This window comes from Haliaeetus albicilla, chromosome 19 (assembly GCF_947461875.1).
Source record: "Haliaeetus albicilla chromosome 19, bHalAlb1.1, whole genome shotgun sequence".
Classification (NCBI taxonomy): domain Eukaryota; kingdom Metazoa; phylum Chordata; class Aves; order Accipitriformes; family Accipitridae; genus Haliaeetus; species Haliaeetus albicilla.
The window spans coordinates 7,111,386-7,126,893 of record NC_091501.1 but is presented as its reverse complement, the minus strand read 5'-3'; the positions used below and the strand labels follow the sequence as shown (position 1 = coordinate 7,126,893).

General features: G+C 42.3%; 1 protein-coding gene across 2 annotated transcripts in view; it reads right to left on the bottom strand.

The window, feature by feature from the left end:
• Positions 1-1,090, bottom strand: part of GNPTAB (N-acetylglucosamine-1-phosphate transferase subunits alpha and beta) — a 46,759-nt gene extending 45,669 nt beyond the window's left edge. The window contains exon 1 of one of the 2 annotated variants that reach the window (XM_069807471.1): positions 885-1,090. In XM_069807471.1, the coding sequence (XP_069663572.1) occupies positions 885-1,001 (117 nt within the window). In that variant the 5' untranslated portion in view covers positions 1,002-1,090. The remainder of the gene's footprint in view (positions 1-884) is intronic. The other variant, XM_069807470.1, reaches the window with a different exon arrangement.
• Between the last annotated feature and the right edge of the window lie 14,418 nt (positions 1,091-15,508).

The window sequence follows — 15,508 nt, the reverse complement described above, 5'->3', positions numbered from 1 at the left end:
AACAAGTAGAAGTTATATTGCATCATCTACAAAATAGCAGGCAACCTGGGTAATAAGCAGCGAGCGATGTAACACAGACTCTGCTGAGCTGCAGGCAGCTTGCAGAGAGGCTACGTTTAACTCCTTGAACTCCACGGCGGGGAAAGATTCTGTCACTCCCCGTTGCCATTTGAAGGTTACATCCAGCACAGCCTTCGAAAGAGTCAAACAGGACAAAAACACAGCACTAATAAATCACCTGAGAAGGGAAGCGGGGGAAAAAAAATAAATTGCACAAGACAAGAAAACGCCGGCTCCTGGAGCATGCAGATTTCCCTCGGCTCCCCTCTGCCAGGGCCCGCCAAGACCGTCAGAAACCACGTTAACCCCCCCGGGGGGCACTGAACGCTGGCGTCACCCCCGGCGTTTGCGGGAGAGCGGCGTCACTCCCCACCGCGCACGTGAGGCGGCAACGAGCGCGGCGGCGGTCTCCTGAGGAGGGGGGGGGGGGCCGGGGCCGCCAGGCAGGAGGCGAGCGGCGAAGCCCCGGCAGCTGGGGCAGGCCGGCGGCCCCCACCGCCCCGAGCAGGCGGCACGCCTGCCGCTCCTCAGCCGCCACCGTTAACACCCCAGAACGAGAAGGGAGCGCCGCCGTAAAGCCGGTTTTCTCCCTGACGCGCGAAACACACACGCACATATAGACATACATACATACATACGACCAGCACGCGCGCCCAAGGTGCTTGCTGAAGGAACTCGCTGCTCACAGGACATGACAACTCCCCGGCTCCCGAAAGGGGACAAAAAGCCCCAAACCAAGCTCCGGCTGCCCTGAGGAAGGGAGGGGAAGGGGAAAGGCGGGGGTTGCGGGCAGCCACGCCACGCCAGCGCGGCGCCGTACTGACCTCCCCGAACTGCAGGGCGGAGACGATCATGAGGACGAGGCCCCCGAGGCAGAGGCAGGGCCCATACCTGTGCGACAGGCAGGTATAGGTCTGGCGCTGCAGGAGCTTTAGCAGCATGGCCCGCCGGCGGCCGCCGCTACCGCCGGCCCGGCCCGGCGCGGCGCGGTCCGGCCCGCCTCACCGCGCTGCCGTGCGCCGGGGCGGCAGCGGGCGGGTCCCGCCGCCCCTCAGCGACCGCCCCGCTTCCGGCAGCACTGCGGCGCCACCTGGCGGCGGCGGGAGGGCGGGAGGGGGCGGGGCCGAGCTGGATGCCCCGCCCCCTCGCCGGGGTGTGTCTTCCCGCCCCTGTCAGTCAGCTTCCCGCCCTTGTCAGCTTCCCGCCCCTGACGGCTCTGGAAGCTTCTCCGCGGTTTTCCTCAGCCTTCCCAAAGGTCTCAACGACAGAAGGCAATAAGGGGTTAGGCTACAGGATTTTTTACTTCTTTGGCTCCTCGCTCGTGGCCTTGAGCGCTCAAGGCGCCGGGCTTCGAGGCATATCAATGGTATGGGCCTGCCAGAGGTGAGTCTCCCCGCAGTTTTTCAAGAAATCACACGGATGAAGAAATCCGGATCCAGTACTGTGTTTGCGGCTGGTGCACCACAAAATACGCACCTGCAGTGCTTTGCTGACAGTGCTGCCCCCGACACAGGAAAAGTGAATCGATGCACGTGAGAGCACGCACCCAGGAACGAAAAATCGCACCGGTTTCACTTCACTGTCACAAGCATACTTGTGACTCTTCCCTTGTCACCTACTGGCTGTAGAGTAAAGTGAAACGTTTTGATGTGTCATGTCCCAGGTGATCTTGAAATTACTGATCCGCGAGACAATTTTTCTGCACGTGCAAACTCCTCTCCAGCTGTGGCCCGCAGAGCTGCACCATCCTGCCGTGCTTCCAGATATGCTGCAGAGCAAATTCATTTCCCCAGCTCAAAGGGATCAGGAGGACTCTTGGATATCATAAAGATACAGTAGAGCTGCATGCTGTGATTTAATTTAAACATTCTATGCATGTTTTGGCACAGAAATGAAGTGCGGGGGTACATTCTCGAAAGAAGAACCACCAGGCGAGAAGAAGATTATCCATGGAGTTCTTCAAGAACAGTTCTTGAGGCAAAAACATGATAACAAGAAACTAGTTAGAGGCCACTAGCTGACAGCAGATTCTGTAAATCCTTAATCTGCATCAGTCTGGTTTCTGCCATGAAGTTCAGCCATCTACATAGGACACTGCTGGTATTGCCACTGTCAAAAGCTTCACCAGGCAGAGGTGCTTCTGGTTACCAGAGCAAAATAATGTGGTGTCATAGGCCCTCATGAGGCCGAGGACAGTAGCACTTATCTCTGTAGTCTTTTATCCCTGCATTGAAATGTCATCTTCTAAGTATTTCTTCCAACTCACTGCAGTGGCTTTTCTGAGTAACAAACATCACTCTCGTGTTCTTATTTTTCCCTGTGTAAAGTAACAATGCCTGACTATTTCCAGAAGTTTGTCCTAGTATGTTTACACAGTTGTGGTGTGAGAGGACTGCACCTTTTATAAGATGTTGTAAAGGCTGTAGTTCTTTAAGAAGCGTCCAAGAGTGCATGGCTCTTTGGCACAGCTCTGCCTATCCACTGAGCCCTAGTCCTATTTACCTTTTTGGAGTCACGGTGTTTTTCCTTTCTTCATGGGCCGTGGGACAGGACGGCATATTCACTAGGTGCTACCTTCAGAGTCTCAGAGCCCACTACACAGTGCTGTGTTCCACCTCGTTATCATTTGTTATCAGCATGATTGTACTTGTTTGGCTCTTCATGATAACCCAGCCCTCCAGTCTCGGTATGCAGAAGCCTCTAGCTAAGCTTTTATCACCTGCTGTGCACAGCCAGCACTTTCTCCTAACATATGCAGCAGTATTCTTCCTCCACATGTTCACACCAACGTGCCAAAGTACTACCCTGGAGGAATATAATATTTAAATATTTTCTGGTACTTCCCTCACCTGCACCTCCTGTTCCAAGATGGCTCTATTATTGAGCTACTATTACTGAATGGCAGCATCTCTTACCACTGCCTACAGCACTGGGGCTGCAGTACTAGTGGTGGCCTGGTGTTCCGAGTCAGCAGACTGAGGTTTTCATTAAGAAGTTAGGTATAGCATGTATGCAGATTATGAAAAGAAAAACATTAGTTCTGGTCAACAATACAGCATAAATGCAGAAACGTACAAAAATGTGCTGAAGATTTGAAGCCGAGAGACATAACACCAAAGTAAAGCAGAAAATCAGTCAGCCTGAATGGCTTCAAGGCCTGGATTAATAATTAGTGCAAAGTGTGGGATGATACATTTATACAGACTAATAAATAATTCCATATAATGCTAACATGATAAAGCCATTAAAATTCACATAATCTTTGTAAGATTTTATAAGGTATCAGCCAAAGTATTCCAGTAGATAGAGAGATGTAAAAAGCTACTGCACAAATCATGATGGGAATATATCTGTCCTCGCTTGTAGAATACTCATGTTCAAGGAATATATATTCAAACTGAAACAGATGCATGGAAAGGAACAACCAGATCCTGCCTTCTGAGGAGACGCTGAAAGATTTTGGCTTGTTCACATCACAGGCATGAAGATCAGAAGGTTATTTAAACTAAATGCAATACTGTCACCAGGTTAAAACAAACAAAAAAAAAACAAAAAAAAAAAGGAGAGAAAAACAGGTTCTGAAATATATTTGAAATAGGAATAGCAGGAATACCTATCAAGCCTTGAGAGACAGCTTAGCCAGCTTGTGACAGGAGGCAGGACTCTATACTCCAGATGTTCCCCTATATTCCCATTTTGCAATGGGTTCATACACTATTGCCATCTTCAGTCCATCAAAGGCTTAATTATTCCATGCAACACAGAAATCATGACAGAAAATGGATGAAAACAAGGCCACCCTCACTTCCTAATTAATTGCAAGCTATAGGGTGTAGGTAGTAGATGCAGGTTCAAATCCCTTTTGAGACAATCTGAATCCAAGTTGCTTGGATCCTTCTACATCTGTCACCAGAAATTCTTTCCAAGCTCAAAACCAGAAATGAGATCAGGGACCTTGAATCACTTTACAGCTGGCTTTGTGAGTGTGTCTCTGAAAGGGGCAGGGCTCAGGCCAAATTCTTCTTTCTTCACATTTTATCTAATGCATTGCTTAGGCAGCTCTCCAGGTGAGTATCTTGCTATTGTATCAAAGAATGGGATACTTAACTTTCTTCATTTTCCCCAGTCACTGTACATGCAGATGAACCCAGATATTCTGCTTGCAACAATAAATTCCACTAGGTGTCAGGATAACTAAAAATTAGATGCTGCCATTATAATCAAACATATACTTAAGGGCCTTGCCAAATCACTATCCATGTAAACTGTTGGGCTCTTGGAATAATCTACTTAACTGTACTTGTATTTGTTTTAAATTGAAGATGCACGTAGCAGCACTTAAAGCAAAGGCATGCCTTCTGTGGAATATGAAGTAATCTAAATAAGCAGTCAAATAATTATAAACACACTTTATCTTGATCCTGATTTTCTGCAAGTTGCCTTCACCAACCTTTTCTCTCTCTTTGATCTCAGAAAGCTCTCTGAATTTGAGATGTTTTTCTTACTACAGTTAGACCTGCTTTCTAAGAAGGGGTAGAAGCTACTTTCAAAAGGAAAGTAATAACTACTTCTTTTAAACAGGACTGGAGATCCTGTAGTGTTCAAAGGCTTGAGGAAGGCAGGAGTCGCTGCTACTCTTCTTCATCTACCCTGGGAAAACAGCAATTATTCATACTGTTCCTTCCTTAGAAAAGCTGAAGTATTGTGGAATACTCTTTCCAAATCTTTTGCATTCTAATTTACTGGGAAGGGAGTAAGAGCTAAGTATCCGAGGCAATAATGTAATTATCTTTTGTTGAGGCAGAAGACCAGAAACGATCAATCTAACATCTCAAGCTTCTCTGTTAGCCAAGAATAATATTCACGGCACACTCCATGAATGCTGCGCTAAAGCAAAGAGAATTAACTTTATCATAGGCTTCCCGTGTTCATCACTGTACGGTCTGTTTCACAAACATAAATTAATCTTGTAGCACCTCTGTGAAGCAAGTATTACTGAGCACAAAGGCAAAGACAAAATTCAGCAAGTTTGATGCCTGCTTCCACTTGGACTGGTTTTTCACAGTACAGGAGCTAACTGGTGGTACTCTGAAGGCTCAGCAGTTCACTCTCAGGGACTTTGGTTGCATTTGTGAATGCTCAGAACTTCTGAGCATTCAGAGATGTCTGACGTGAGGGCAAGCAAATGTTAAAGAACATAGAAGTAATGACTTACCTGCGGAAAGTTTGTTTGAAGTGACTTGGCTATCATCATAGAAGAATTTTGCAGCAGAAGCAGGTTCCAGTTTATATTTGCTCATTGTAATTAGGCAGCCATCTTTTCTGTTCCAGCCCTATTCACAAAAGATCTTCTAAGAACTTTCAGAAAAAACCTAGAAGTTCTTCTACACAGCTGTGAACAGGTTTGCCCCATGCACTGAAGGATGGAGAGGAGAAAAAAAGCAGCCAATTATTTCACCACTCACTCTTGTAATGCACATGCTCGGAAGGATTAAAGTCCTCAAAGGCTCCTATAAAAGCATCTAAATTCCTATCAATTTTAGTGGCAATCTAGACACTTGCCTAAATGCCTGTTCCATAATTACCTTTGTGCATCTGGTCTAAACAGTCTCTTTTCAGTAACATTTATGGGGAAAAAAAAGTAATAAAAGCAGTTTTATTAGCATAAACATAATCCAGAAATCCTCCTAAATTTTCCCTTGGTTGTCAATACCTACCATTGAAATTACATCTCTGTATCATGCAAAAATTTCATGTGTAAGCATCCAGAGTAGCTTTGTCCTGTTTAGCAGAAGATGAATAATAGTGTAGCCCTGTTAGTGTGGACTTAAGGGCAGGTTATGTGAGCTCCTGGTAGGAAGCATGTGAGTTGATGGTCCCCAGCAAAAGCTGTGTCACTAGATCTTCGCAATTAATGTGATCTGTAGCAGCTGGGTTAAAACTAGCTGAGTTGGAGCATGAAATTTTGGAAGCCGGACACACTTGCTGACCCACCAACAGGGACCTACAGCTCCGCTCTAGAGCTCTGGCTCATTTCTTCCCTGCCAAAGCCCATCAAAAGTTTCTCTGCTACGCTTGCATGGTCATTTACTCTAATAACATACTCTTAAGGACCAGCTCCTCTAAGAATTTATGTATATTCTGTGCACCTAGGAGCCAACAGAGGACTTTGTAGAGGGCTAGGCCCTAAATAGCAGGCAAAACAGGCTGGTGTGCTTGTCAGTATTTTGAAGAGCTGCATTAGCACTTTCTATGGAAAGAAAATGGGAGACAATAGGGTCTTCTAGAACTTCTCTCTCCACCTCTCCACCCCAAAAAACCCTATATCTGAATGTTGATATCTATGCTTCTGAAGTTTAAAGCAGTAGCCGTAGGCATACTGGAATGAGTAGCTCAGTGCAGCACAGTGGATTTGGTAGTACCACTATCAAATATAATAATTAAATCACATCAGTCATTCAGAACATAAAAGAGTAAAAGACAGTGACTGATCAGTATTCTATCCTTCAAAAAAATCATCTCATTTTGACTCACCATTTATAAAGATCTTAGCCTTTGATAAGACTCAATCCCACTGACATTACTTGTAAAATAGAGATTGAATATACATGATCAGTTTCCAAGAGATGATGTTGAACCCTGATGCTATGTCTTATAAAAGATTATCTCTAAATCAGTCTGCAGTAATTTTAGCCTCATGAGCACATGCATTCTAATTATATGCAGCTAGTGAGAGTTTTTACTTAGTACTGCAGCAAAAGTGGAAATTTGAAAATTGTGCTCGTTACTTCAGTGTGTCACTAGTTTTGAAAATCCTCAGATGTTCAGCTCCTAACCCTCTGGATAGGTATGCAAGGAACATTTATGACTTCTCACTTGAAACTTTTATTGATAGAATACAGAATCCTTTTTTCGCTTCAGACCCCATTTCTCTACTGGCCCCATTTCTCTACAGAGAGAAAACATTTGATTCTCTCTTAAACAGCAGTCAGTCATCCTACCCTTTCCACTTCTTTTTATTTGTGCAGATACTAGAAAGGATATTTACAATAAGCTGAAGAGCATGGCTGGTAAATATGAGGTATGACTAAAGAAAAAAGGAAAACAGTGATGTCCTAGAAGAAAAAGCAGTGACTGGAGAGCAAACAATTGGAACAATGGCATTTTCAAAATCTCTGAAAGTAAGCATGTAGATAAGGCTGAGGCAGCATGTGCACCTGGCACCGAAATAAAATTTTCAAAGCATAATACTGACCAACATTTTACTTTGAAAGACCCCATTATTTTCTGAGCACTTCAAACTAAAGTAACAAATGCCTGCAAAAAGCCAGAAGAAACCTTTTGAAACTTTGCAGATAGCTCTGCAATGTAATCGTGGTTAAATTAGCAGGCAACTTGGCCTGGTCCAGTTCTTCTGCAGGATGTCAATTGCTCTGTCTTCTGTGGAATAAGGGATGAAGAGTACCGAAATGAGTTAAATTACTCAGAGAATTAGGCTGCAGCATATTTAGAATAGAATAGAATAGAATAGGATTTCTTGGAGCAAAGTCTGGTTCTCTGAAATGTTTGATTATTCTAAAGAGTAAAAAGGCATTATTTTGTATTTTAACACTAAAAACACAGGGCCTTTAGTATATTGATGTCATTGTTACATAATAGTGCTGGAAATTATGTTTCTTTTGTTAATCCTACCAAGTTGTAATAGCACAGAGAAGAGACTGTATGGATTTGATGGTTAGAATGGGCAGGGTAGTCTTTTAAATCCACTCAGCAGCACACTTAGCAGAAAACGGAGGTGCCTTTGGTGATGAGCAGCAGTCAAGATTTTGTGGCTGTATCAAATGGCACATACTTTTTACATGACAGTAGTAAGATGGAGACTCAGAACGTTAGGAAAGCATACAATTTTGGTCAGTTACCTCTCAATTCCCTGATACAGATCACAGTATCAGACAGAAGGATGAAATAGATAAAGGACCTGTTTAGGATAAACAATTTCCTTTTTTCTTGGAAATATACTTTCTATGTCTAAAAATGCTTAAGAGACTACAAAGAGAGCAGAGTGGAAATAATTACTACAAGGTCTTTTTGGAAAGCCCTATTAACTGTTGTTCTTCATGTCTTTTTTTTATTTCAGAACATGGTCAGAATTCATCACGAGTCCTTTCTTTTCATGTACCCTACACCTACAGTGAATTACTCTGCTAGGCCCAGAAAAACTAGACTTTGAATTCTTGCTCCATGAGCCTCCAAGGAACAACCTGAATCCCCCAGGGCCCACAGAGGGAGAAGGTCCAAGGGGGTTTTCTCCACCAGGGTGGTGGCGGGTGGCCCTATGAGATGGAGCAACCCACTCAGGTGGGCTCTAATGGGCAGTCTCTGGTCCCTGCTGCCTATAGCACCACTTCCCACTTCCCATTGAACCCTGATAATGGGCTGCAACAATGCACAGCTCAAACCACTGGAAAACCTGATGCCTCTCTGCCACTGCTGTTCATCAGAGTGGAAAAGCTGGTACAGACAAGACCCAGGTATAGCTCACGATCTTTTCTGTGGGACTCCCAGAGTTGTACCAGCTCTTCCTTGAACCAAAATTCCTCAAACAAATAAGAAGCAGCAGCAATGCTCTGCTCCCACAGGTTATCACAGTGCTTATGGCCAGGGAACAAAGCTGAGCAATTGCTTATGCCTCATGATACTGATTTCACTGCACTTTTACTTAACAAGAACAATCCTTCTGCCTTTTTTCCATTTTATTTGAGGTCTTATCAGAGTTGCTATGCAGCACAAATCTTTGATACATAAGAACTATGAAGGACATTGGCGAAGGCCAAGAGAGGATGGAAAACACAGTTTGTTAAAACTGAGAAGACAAATTTGGACAAAATATTTAGGTTTTGTAAAATTACATTTTACTAAGTAAGTCTGTCTGTTACATTTGTAGCAACTTGAAACAAGCAGTTCCAACATAAAGAGATTTCATAATATTACCCTGAAGCACATGTAGCTGCTCTCTGTGGCCTTGTTAGCCCTTGGTGTCAGCTGTGACCAGACACAAAAGAAGGAAGTTTATGAAGGGAGCAAACGGTAACGCAGCCAGCAATGTGCAAAGCATGGTATAAACAGGAAGAAATAGTTGACTGCCCCGTATTTAGCAATATGCTGCAGTAAAGGCAGACAAACCAACATCTGTAATTGTTCTGGCAAATCTAGCTTAACATACAAAAATAGGATCTGATTTGTCAGCAGTGGGTACTCCCCATTTCCAGGAGGTTTTATGTTGGACATAGCACATCATTAGCTGCTTCTGATGTTGAGAAAAAGATATTTTTGATAGCCTTTCCTAGGATTGATCAAATTCTCTCAGTTTAGACTCTGATTCCTTTAATCCCTGATTCCTTTAATCCCTTCGCATCCTAATTGGACTCAAGGTCATGAATTTCATTACTTACTTTTCCTCTTCAGCAAGCAACTTAGTGTCAGTTACTGTGTTCCACTAAAAAAACTGCAAAGGTACTTCTCTCAGATGACAAGGCCACATAAAAAGCGACCATTTTACCTTGAATGATTGCCTTTTCCCTAAAAATGTGCTCCTCTAAAAATGTAGTGCCAAAATTATTAAAACGCTAGAGCCAAATTCTCCCACTACCTGCTTCAGCATGTTGACTACCTCATTTAGGGTGAGGGAGAACAAAGATGCTGCAGGATGGTTCGTCTGCAGCTAAACAGTCTCTTTCTTGCCTTTTATAGCCCACATCAGCCTGCAGCTCATGCATTCTGGTAACAAAGACTTCTCCCACTAAACCCGTTCTTTTAAAGAATGTCACCTGAAAAGAAAGCGAAAATAGAGAGTAGAGGAGTTAAAAATATACATTTTGAGAGCTAATCTTCTCTAGGAATTCTGGAATAAAACTTTTCAGACCTCAGCATTGTTGGGACATATTGATCCAAATCTGTCCCGTACCACAGAAAGCTTCTATCCTTTTTTGGAGAGAAAACTACATAATTTCAACCCAGTAGTTACCTCTCTTCATTCTTAAGGGACTCATCAATATTTTTGACTTGCCCACTCTTTTTGACAGCTGAGACATCTTTATCTGTATTTTGGTTAGACATTTGGTTAGATATTATAATCTAGCTAACTACAGAGGGAACCAAAACAAACTGAGCAAATTAAACCATCTTTTCTCTTCAACAGTAACACCTGACAGCTACTTTACAACTAAACCTCATTACTTGCCAGAAATATTAATATAAAGCCATGAATGCCTCACAGCATAAGACTTCACAGATGTTGTAAGTTGTTAATATTGCTATTCTGAACTTCATGTCAGAAGTGAGAATAGCTTACACATGTTTTTGTTACTGAGAGAAGGTTACAGCCATTTGGCATGTGACCAAAGAGGAAGGGAAGAGATACCACAAACCAGCTTGAACCCTTCACACAGTAATCTGCAGCAGTTACAGGTAGTGTGTTTGATTCCTCCTGAAAATGTTCTTCTGGCACAACCTGTGGCTGGCAACTGCTTTCTTCTTTCCAGCCAATACCATCTTTACCATGGCAGTCCCCAGCTGCTGCACAGCTGTTGCACCCTCCTTTCCTTATTTCACCTACACTGCTTTTCTCTTTACAAGCAACAAATTCTTCCTCTTCTCTCTCACTTTATTCCCTGGGAAGATCTAGTTCTGCTTATGAGCAGTCAGAAGTCTGTGAATTCCAAAGGGTATGTCATTATAGTGGAGCTCCCTGGATATTCAGGTCTGGTTACATATAAATAAATCCAACAAGTAATCAAAATGTGGAGACCTTATGTTTTCACATTCTAAATGTAATCTTCTCACAGATTTTTAGGGGTTTTGTTCTATACCGGAAACACTTTCAAGTTTAAAGCAAGGGTAAAAGTGCTAGGAGAACAGTGAAGTAACAGGCTAGAATAAAATTGTATTTTCAGTTTTAGTTCGGGTTTTGAATGTCTGTGTATGACAGCCAAAGCAAGCTTGGGTGGTACCCTTTACTCATATTTAAAAAATACATATGAAGTAAGACAAATCCCTTGGCTTTGCTGTAGGGTTTGCTAAAGGATGGCAGGTGTTAATAAAAAATTTTTAAGCATTCCATTCATGGATTAAGGCTGCTTTTTTCCCAGTGCTTGTGTGTAGCAAAATACAAGATTTCAAGAAGTAACTGAACTACTTAACCTCTCTCTTGCTCACGTTCCAGACTTTCATTACCGTCATGTTCTCATCTCGCTTGTTCTTCCATCTTCCAGCAAGTTCTTTACCAAATCAGGGAAGTAAGAGCTACCATAACTATTCTGCACAGGATCTGTCTGAACACCATGCAGAGATACTAAAGACCAACATGTTTGGGGGCGGCAAGTCTTCCAAGTATGTCTTTCATGTTCCAGATGACTTCATAACAAATGAGTTTGGAATTGCACATTGCAGCCAGCATTTATTTTATTTAGATCTCTTTCAAAATCTGCCTAAATTAAGCTATGATGCTTCTCCATACACTTGTTTTTGAACAGCTTTCTTGTAAACACAATTTTTTACAATTTATTTATGTTGCTGTTTATAATCAATATAAAAACAGGTGGATGGGACATATTCTGAACTGCCGTTTACCTTCTTTGACTTACCTGACTACCACAGTCTAAATCTTTCTAGTTAGAGATCACTCTGATGTCTACTCCTTGCCCAAACACTCTTGTTTTCTCAGGAATTGTCTGCAAGAGCACAGCAAGCTGTGCTTGTGGACTTCTCAGGCAGCGAGCAGTTTAAGTGCATGAAGTATAACAGGGGAAAGACTGAAGCAAATCAGTATCAGGACCATGCTGTTACAAGATAAACCATTGCAATGCCTGTCAGCTTCTCTCAGAGAAAACCAGGACTGTTTACAAACCAGTCCAGAAACCCCCAACCTCCACTGTTTAAATACGAGAATGGATTCACCAGAAAAAATGGTCTAGATGTGACAGATACAAATACCAGAAAAGCATGCAAGTAATGTCTCTAGATTTAGAAGGTACTATTCAATATTCTTTTTCTAGTGCTATTTTCTAGGTACCATTCAATATTCTTTTTATCAATGCACAAAGTGAGATGCTTATGTGTCTAGAAAATGTGATTGCCCCACTATTGCTTCAATCCCTGGGCCTTCAAACCAGCCCTTCCCCTCAAATTGTTTTTAGCTACCTGTGTTTTCTGTTAGAAAGAGAATGCCCGTCAATGACAAATAAATAAACTTTTCACCAGAAGTTGAAAAAGTCCATGGAGCAAGGACTCTTGCCACCCACAAGGCAGTAGGAGTGCATTCGAGTAATGAGTGCATTTTGGGGGGGATCAAAATGCAGTTATGGACAGTAAGAGGAGTGGAATGGGAAAGAGATGGGTTTAAAGATCAGTATATAACCATTCTCAGATTGGAGGTGCCAAGGCATAATTTATTCTGGGACACAGTATTTTAAAAACTGAAGAGTGCTATGTAGGTAACAGAACAAAACAATGAGCTTCTTACATGACACTTGGCACAGAAGATCTCTTTATGCACCTTAGACAATTGAAATTACCTAACTTTCCTCCGAATGTAATGTGATAAACAGTCACATATAATAAATACAAAATCCATGGAAACCAGGTTGTGAATAAAATACAAGAAAAGTGCGGATACAAGTACCACCAGCAAAGCCTATTTTAGGTCTCTTCCATTATTATTTCCTTTACCTTCATATGTTTTCAAATCACTGACATGGATGTTATTATTTGCACATCTTGACATATCTATTTTTCTAATAATTCTAATATGATATTGCACTGACAAGCATAAATTTATATGAATGTTTTAAACTAGTCCTATCACTTTGTTAAATCACAGAATCGTAGAATCATAGAATGTTTGGGTTGGAAGGGACCTTTAATGATAATCTAGTCCAACTCCCCTGCCACGGGCAAGGATGCCTTCCACTAGACCAGGCTGCTCAAAGCCCCATCCAACCTGGCCTTGAACACTTCCAGGGATGGGGCAGCCACAGCCTCTCACGGCAACCTGTTCCAGTGTCTCACCACCCTCATAATGAAGAATTTCTTCCTTTGATCTAGATCTACCCTCTTTCAGTTTAAAACCATTACTCCTTGTCCTGTCACTACAGATCTTGGTAAAAAGGTCTCTCTCTGTCTTTCTTATAAGACCCCTTTAAGCACTGAAAAGATGCAATATGGTCTCCCCAGAGCCTCCTCTTCTCCAGGCTGAACAACCCCAACTCTCTCAGCCTGTCTTCGCAAGAGAGATGCTCCAGCCCTCTGACCATTTCCATGGCCCTCCTCTGGACCCGCTCTAACAGGTCCATGTCTTTCTCGTACAGGGGACTCCAGAGCTGAAGGCAGTACTCCGGGTGGGGTCTCACCAGAGCAGAGTAGAGGGGGAGAATCACCTCCCTTGACCTGCTGGTCATGCTTCTTTTTATGCAGCCCAGGATACAGTTGGTTTCCTGGGCTGCAAGCACACATTGCCAGGTCATATCTAATTTTTTATCTACAAAAATCCAGTGAAGCTACATTAAAGTCCATAGTTATTTTATATTTTTATACCACCAGTGTTTTAATATCATTTATCCAAAGCACAATAAATCAAAATACATAGATCTTCTTTGAAATATCACGCTAATGTTCTCAAGTCCAGTAAAAAAAATTGCTCCCCCCAAGTTTGTGAGTAACCTGTATTTGTTACTCCTTGCAGCTCCTAATGATCTTTTGAAGAACAACATATTAATCCTGCTGACAAAAGCAAATTAAAGATCACTGCTCAAATTATATGTTGTTACTGACTGCCTCCTACAATAAAAGTATAAAGAAACGTCACATGAGCTGTAATAAATGTTTACATAGCAATAAAGTGCCTTTGGTAGTAATTGCCAAACAGTAAGTTACCAGCTGCTTGAGCCAACGATGTGTCTTTTTCTTTTGCTCCAAATTATGTCCAGGCACTGCAAAAAGTCATGTGAAGAATTTAAATACTCAACTCTCACTTAAGAGTGAGTTAGTTACTACTTACAAAACTATAGTTGGTATAATGAGATTTTGCAGAATGGTGCATGAAATGTTTTTCCAACAATGTGACTTAAACGTTGATCAGTAAAATAAAGTGAATCCTGTCCTCTTTCTACAAGGAATCAAACTAGAATACTACATTATTGACACACAAAAATGTCAAATTCTACTTCTATAAATACAGTGAACATCAGTAAGTTTCTGCAGTCCATTTATTTACCAAAGAGTCTAGATATAGTGCCTGCATAGTTTTTAATTTTCTGTTTCAAGGGAAAAAACAAAGACACCTGATATTGAGGGGTAATTAAACAAAAGTTTTAAACCAGCATATATTAAGGCAACTCAAATATTAATTTTGTTCCGTTATTTTTGTATCTCTAACTTAAAAAGAAATAAATCCTTTCTTTCAGCCAGAAACTTCTGCCACTCAAAATTACTAGAAGACAGATAACCTATGGAAAGATTAAGTATGAATTTGTGGTTTGGTTTGGTTTTTTTTCAAACATTTGCTTTCCCTATACCTAAGATACCTCTTTTTCAGAGTAGTACAGAAGTATTAGCCAATATGAAAAGGGATGGGCTTTATTTTTAAAAAATGCTCGAATGTAAACCTGAAGTATCAGTGAATTATTAGGTTCAAATTATACATTAAGAACATGAGCAACATGCTACTGCCAAAAGGCATAGGGTGTAGAGTACATCCAGTCTTAGTGGTACAATAATTTGTGTCATTACTTTTCTGTACTTACACCACAGTACACTGTCCCAAGTCCTTTTATTAACTTTCTGTCTCGCTTCCTAATATTTTCAAAGGCATGCAAAGTACTCACCTTCTAACTTACTACGCTTCCACCCCAGGGAATGTGTACTGAAGGTAGCAAGACAAGACTCACAATAAATTTTCAAGGAGACAAAAGGAGAGAGGCGGAGTACGCACGTATTCGTCTTTGTTTCAGAATGGTGACAGTGCATTTTCGATGTTAGTTTGGAAGGCAGACAAATATGAACTGTCAAAGGAAACAAAACCAGCCTTGACAGATTGTCCAAGGCTTCAGGTTAAAGCAAAGCAAAACCGCGTAACACCGCGTGATTTTGAATTAAACTATGGATTGCCTCGGAGCACGTGAAAAAGTGAATCCCCCAGAAGGTTTGCAAATCAAGGCTACGTTATCTGCTTGAAATGGAAGTCCGAGGCGGATGAGTTTCGTACCACGCAGGCCTGACTGACCCCCGTGAGACCTTCCAACCCCAGCGCCCGTGCCACGTCCCCATGAGGAGCGGCCACACCAGCCTCGACGCCCCGCCGTGATCTCCACGGGCTGGCCTTGCAGCCGACACAACCCGCGAAGCCCACAGCAATACACGCAAACACCAAACTCCATTTTTAGCCCTTTTCCTT